Here is a 6,802-nt window from a genome sequence, read left to right on the forward strand (position 1 = left end):
CCACATCTCTAAAAAAATAAAAAAATTAGCTGGGTGTGGTGGTGTCCATCTGTAGTCTCAGCTACTCAGGGGGCTGAGGCACAAGAATTGCTTGAACCCAGGAGGTTGAGGTTGCAGTGAGCCAAGATTGCACCACTGCACTCCAGTCTGGATGACAGAGTGAGACTGTCTCCAAAAAATAATAACAATAATAATAATAATAAACAGAAGTTCAGAAAAACTGCAAAACTCAGGTAAGATAATTTGTGCTTTTACATACCTAAACTTTAAAGTAATTCCTTCTTCATATAATTATCAACACAGTAAGCATTAATTATTGTTTATAATATTAAGAAATCAAAGCAACTCTATTTCCTCATTAATAAAATACTGTTTAAATTGTGTTATATTCAAATAGCAGAATACTACATACTCATTAAAATTAATTGCTCTACTTTTGACACAAAATATGTTTATGTCTTTTTCAATTTAACCAAAAAGGTTATAATACAGTATATATAGGCTAATTCAATTTACTTTCATTTATTTGTTTAGCTGTTTAATAAATGCGTGTATGCCTGTGACTATACTCATACTCGGATACAAGCCCAGAAGGCGGCAGTGTGCCAAATTTCTACTAGCAATCATCTGCATGGAGGGTGATCTCTACATTTTAACAAAGAAGCATGATTAAATCACAAGCAGAAAAAAGATACTACTTTTTGTTTTAAGCTATCAATTCAGTGCCCATTAAACAAGGGTAGCTGTTAACATTATTACAGTGACTTTTATCACACCCTGTGAACTCAAATAATAAAACTGGTCTTCAATCTGAGACCAGTCATCATCTGAGCATGACATTGGAGGGGCAAGGAGTGGGACAGTATATAGTATGTTGGGCCTTCACTATCTTTTTCAGGCATGACGGTAACAGCTGCTAACACTAAGACAGTAGTAGGTATTATTTTTCATATTTTTACAGAAAACTGAGCTTCAGGGAGGTTAAATAATTGCTGTTACTCAGCCAGTAAGTGGTGAAGCCAGAATTTGAACCCAGCCAACAGCCTGGCCCTAGGATCTGTACTCTTACAAGTATAAAGAGACAACACTTAGCTTTATTAACTACTGCAAACACTGTCACTGCTGTTAACAAGAAAAAATATAACATGAGTGTTTTAAGATTCAGAGCCTAAACTTTATTTTTATTTTATTTTTTGAGACAGAGGGTCTCACTCTGTCAATGAGGCTGGAATGCTGTGGTATAATACTGGCTCACTGCAGCTTTGACCTCCTGGGCTCAAGCCACCCATCCCATCTCAGCCTCCTACGTAACTTGGACTACAGGAGCATATCACCATGCCTGGCTAATTTTTGTGTATACATTTATTATAGATACAGGGTTTTGCCATGTTACCCAGGCTGGTCTTAAACTCCTGGGTTCAAGCAATCTGCCCACCTCACAAGCTATTCTGATGAGGATGCTGATAAAGATGGAAACTGCAGGTGTGCAGACAGGGAACATATAGGAAATCTCTGTACCTTTCTCTCATTTTTTTCTGTGAACCTAAAAGAGCTCTAAAAAACAAACTTTATTTTTTAAAAAGCATCCCTCACAAAATCACTTACCTCTAAAAAAAAATGAGACCCCATAAGTTAAAGAACTTACCAAGTCAGAAACCTTCTGCTATGCCTTACTTTACTTATTAGCAAACATATTTGTTTTCCAGGTTTAGCAAGGTATCTAGATTTCCTTTAAGCATGTGGCTGGGTTAGAAAATGTTCATTTTGAATCTTCTGAATTTTCAGGTGATATTCTTTTTTTTTTTTTTTAACTGCAGAGGATTCAAGTGGATGATTATTGCCATGGTCATGGGGAAGAAAGGCAAAATTACTATCTTAAAAATAAATAAATAAAACTTACTGTAGCTATTTTCTCATTCTGGGGGAAATTGTTCTATGTTTGGAAAGACTCTTTGATGAACCTTTTTTTTTTTTTTTTTTGAGAGAGAGAAAAGGCCTCTGTGTTAATCTGGATAAAAGATGTTGAGGTTTAAAAGACAAATACTTCTCTGTATGATAAAGCAAGAGGAGTTTGTAATGTATTCTTGGAAGCACTAGAGACAGGGGCTTGGGGTTGTAAACCCAAAAATGATAGATAAGGGGAAGGTTTATATGAAGAGATAAGAGGAAGGTTTCTTTAAGGGGAATAGCAGCTCTGGGAACATGGTGGCTAGTCAGGATTAGGGCAGAGACAGACAGATAGGAGCCAGTGAGCTACAATAGACCCACTCATCCTCAGAAGGACAAAGAATTTTGGAAACAGCTGTCTTACAATGTTAAGTTGTTTCCTGTCCTGAGCATTAATTTCCATCTTGTTGTGCCAGAGTCATCATGAAAAGATCTTTACATGGGATGATAGCGCTTTGGGGAACAAGCATGTGAAAGTGCATGTGAGAGCGTGTAACGGCTAGAGCAGGGTCAGAAGGTAGCACAGCAGAATCAGGACAGGAGGAGCAGGCAGCAGTCAGGGGAAAACTGATAAAACCAAGGTAGCTTAGAAAGTGTATGGTAACTTAGAGGGGAATGGCAACAAAGTGCAAGCAGGAAAATACATGACTGGCATCTGCGTTTGGGTGTCTGCTCTACACCACTTCCTCGGAGAGGCTTCTTATATTCTTTCTTTGATAAAAAGTTGACCAACACGTGTCAAAATTCATTACCTTACTTAATTTCCTCATCAGGTTTATCACTGTACTCATCATTTGTTTATTATAAGTCCTTCTCATCACATTAGAACAGTGGTTCTTAACTGGGGGTAATTTTGTCCCCCAGGGGATATGTGGCAATGTCTAGAGACAGTTTTGATTTGCCACAACTGGGGATGTTGTATCGGTATCTTGTTGGTAGAGGCCGGCGATGCTGCTCAGCATCCTAGAGTGTGCTGGACAGGACAGCCTCCCACAACCAGGAATTACCTGGCACCAAATGTCAATAGTGCCAAAGCTGAGAAACACTGCATTAGAAGAAACATTCCTAGAGGAAAAAAGGTGCTGTCTTGTGGTCTAGTATATCCCCAGCATTTATGATAGGAACTGGTACATAGTAGATACTCAATAAGTATTAGTTGAAAAGTTGATCATCATTTAAACTCTCATTTTTCTAGCATGAAATAAGAACCAGTTTCTTCTGGACTCATATGTGCTTCCAACTATATAAATGTCTCTTCAGTTTGGATGGAGCGATATTATTAAACATACGAAAAGTTTTCTTCCCTGTGTATGCAGGCCGGGAGACTGCCCTCCACATGATTTCTCCCTAAAAATTCCTTCCACTATTTAATCTGTACAGATTTAAACATGGAATTAAGACAATCAGAAGTGTTGTGATAAACATCTCGCTTATTTGAGTTGGGGGTTTGCAAAGACAGTTCTGCCCACTTTTCCCATCAAGTGATTGTAGCAGAAGGAATGCATGTCAAGCACATTGAAAACCCATCAGAGCTATGCCTGCAGCCTGGGTAATGAGCTCTAATGAGCCTGCAAATTCATCAACCCCCAAAGCCCTCTGACCACTGATCCTGCAGCTATGGGCCAAGGTCATATTTCTTGATTGGCATCAGACCACTTTTGTAAGAACATTATCTCTATTTTGAGCTGACAGACTTTTTACTGATGTAAGCAGCAATCTAGCACAATTCAGCAGCATCATGCCTCTTCAACTTTTAAGAAAACTGCAATTAACATTTCCAAATGTTAAAGACACATGTCTAAAAAATAGTGACCTGAAAGGAAGAATTCAACAATAGAATACATTCATTTTCAAAACTATCCACGGTGTTCTCTCTCATTTACAAAATCAACAGCATAATGAAAAAAATGTGTGTATTTGTTTTTATATACTTACAGGGAAAAACAACATGGTAGTTTGAATGAAAGGCTTTTGGACCAAAGACCAAAGGATTTGACCATGAAGACTGAAAAACTGCCCCAGGGAATGGGTAATCCATGTAACAACTAAATAGCTGAGGCTGGAACATCATCCAATGCCCCTTTGGGTTACCTGGTTTTCTTGTTGGTCCCACTGACATATCTGCAGAACCTGACTCAATTCTTGCCACTGTTGCTTCAAGTACTTGTCTAGTTGCCTTCTTCTGTCTTGTAGAAGTTCAAGAAGGCTGTCAATCTTCAGACAGCTGCTACGAGCTGCCTGAATCAACTCGGGGTTCACATTAGGTCCTTCACACTTGAATTTTTCTATGAAGTCAGTGAGTTGTTGACTTTTGTTTAAAAGTGCTAAAGACCGTTCTAAGAGTTCTAGAAGAAAATCAGAAAGAAAGAAGAATGCTATTAGCAAGCTTTTATACACCAATCTTCAGACTCTTCATAATTTAAAATATATGTAACTTTTATGTTAATAAAAAACAAGTTGTGCTCAAGGAATTAAAATGTGTGAACAGAAACTGCCTACAGTACTTCAAAGAAAAAACTGGTCAAACACCTTGGCCTAACAATTGTGACAGTGCTAACTGCCAACTGATGGGATGCTTTGTTCAGCAATTATGGGATTCAGGACAAAGAGTAGAATAAGTGTAGGATTTTGACATTGTTGCAGTTTTCAGTGTTATAATACTGCTTTAAGTGTTCTACATTCTGAGGGGACTGGACTAAAGCTGAGGTTTAAGGGTTAGTGCCTGGGGTAACCAAACAAAAACTCAATGAATGTGGTGGCCAGGTACCAGATGTCAGGGACTACAGCAAAGTGGAAAATGCTTCTCAGCCTAAAAGGGTCAGCTGTCACTCGGTACTGACCAACTGCTGACATGAGGAATATGGGTCCAGTGTTGATGGAGTTTCCAATTGTTGAGACAGTTTCAAATGCAGATTTTATGTGAAAGTTCTGACTTTTAAATCTTTCATAATTCATATTTTTAATTTAAAAAAATACCACAAGATAAAGAAGCATATATATCTGCTAAATGGGCCACCAGTATGTCATCTCTGGAGTAAATAGCATTGTAGTTTTGAGTAACATCTTGTAGAACAGGGATGTTAAGCCTAACCATTGAAGAACTGCCAAGGGAGAGAGTTGAGAATAGCACATTGAGGAACATCTACACGTGGGGATCAACTGAAGGAGCAGTTGGGAAACTGTCCACTCTCCATCATGCAGAAATGAAGGAGTTGTCCATGACATCCCTCCCCCATATCCCGCTATCATCAAGAACTGTTGATTTTATGTGCTATCTCGGACATCTGTCTACTTCCCTCCATCCTCACCATGGAATGTGTCATCTGTTGCCTGGATGTGCAGTCTTCTCTTAATTGCATTCTCTCTCCAGTCCAACCATCAATTCTCTAGACTTTAGCCACAGAGATCTTTTCTCAACATAACATCTCGCGCTTTCTTTTTCTTTCTCTTTCTTCTTTCCTCTCTTTCCCACACACACACGCATGCATATGCACACACACACACATATAAACACACTTACAACAATGGCCCTTTGCCTTAAAATTAAAGACAGGCCCCTTAATGTAGATGACTAGGCTGGCATGGTCTAGTCTCTTCCTTCCTTTTCAAATTGTCTCAATCTCTCGACTTTTCATTCTTATCTTCTTTAAATTCCTCATACATGCTATACTCCCTCCCGACCCTGAACTTTTCACTATGCCCACTCACAAGGACGCCATTCTCCTCAACTCCCTCCTTCTTTACCTTTACTATACTTATACTCCATGTCAATTGTCACTTCCTCAAAGGATAGGTCAGACAGGATTAAATACTCTTATATTTAATGTCCGTCTTTGCCATTAGGCTCCACTGCAGCATGAGGATAGAGACCGTGACTGCATCCCCAGCAGCACACTGCATCCCACTTAGCACAGGTGACTGGCACAGGAGATTTGCGATCATTTTTGTAGAATGCTTGAGTGAGAACAAATGTTTTGAAAGAGGGAGAAAAATTGAGTAAGCTACAAATATTAGAGACCAGAAGTTCTCCAAAGATATAAAAAAGAGAAGTTGAGAATAAGATTTGGGTTTTGTGAGGGAATCAGAAGGGAAGTTACCAGGTTGAGAAGTGAGAAGGCAATGAGAAGTGAGAAGAAAGTAAGCTGAGAAGTGGGAAGGCAACAAGCAGGGCAATCTTTGAGACACTTGTTGTTAGAAGAAAAGAAAATGCTAGGATTGTATCTTGAGAGAATAATAGGGTCAAATATTCTGTTTTTTATTTTATTTTATTTTCAGGTTGGGGGAACTATGGCAAACACTCAGAGAGTAAGCACCTTGCCAAGCCTGACACTAAGAAAAATGGGCTGAAGCAGTGGTGAAACGCAAGACTTGTGATTAGTATAGCTCAGTGTTCTTTCCACTATAGGGACATGGTCAACTTCAGCACTCTAACTTTGGGCAATTTATTACACAGCAATGATGTAGGCTGAGGTAGTTGGGCCAGTTTATCTTTCAATTGACACCTTTTTTTGGAAAGCAGGAGAAGAGAACGAGATAAGTGAATATACCATAAAAAGACATTTTGAGATGAAAAGGAAATAATTCAAAGTAGTTTATTCCACATGACCTAGATCTGTCCTGTAAAACATTAGTTAGTAGTATCTGTTCAGAATGAGGAGAATGTGATTATGCGCCCTAGGCAATTTGATTGTGAGTCAACAATGCAAAGAAACAAATGACAAAAATAGCCACAGATTTCAACCAGGTCAGGAAAGGAGAATGTAAATAACATAAGAAAAGTCAGGGAGAACATTATAATTGAAGTCAATTTCTTGAAAAAAAAGAAATCATATAAACTGTTGCCAAGTTACCATAA

At 38.6% G+C, this 6,802-nt stretch overlaps 1 protein-coding gene across 4 annotated transcripts in view; it reads right to left on the reverse strand.

Moving 5' to 3' along the window:
• The window catches only part of CCDC141 (coiled-coil domain containing 141), a 204,814-nt gene that overhangs the window by 117,879 nt on the left and 80,133 nt on the right, over positions 1-6,802 (reverse strand). For all 4 annotated transcript variants that reach the window (XM_017532732.2, XM_017532728.2, XM_017532729.2 and 1 more), the window contains exon 5: positions 4,039-4,292. In XM_017532732.2, coding sequence (XP_017388221.1) covers positions 4,039-4,292 — 254 coding nt within the window. The remainder of the gene's footprint in view (positions 1-4,038; positions 4,293-6,802) is intronic.

The sequence above is a fragment of the Cebus imitator genome, unplaced genomic scaffold (genome assembly GCF_001604975.1).
Source record: "Cebus imitator isolate Cc_AM_T3 unplaced genomic scaffold, Cebus_imitator-1.0 Scaffold78, whole genome shotgun sequence".
In the NCBI taxonomy this organism is placed as follows: domain Eukaryota; kingdom Metazoa; phylum Chordata; class Mammalia; order Primates; family Cebidae; genus Cebus; species Cebus imitator.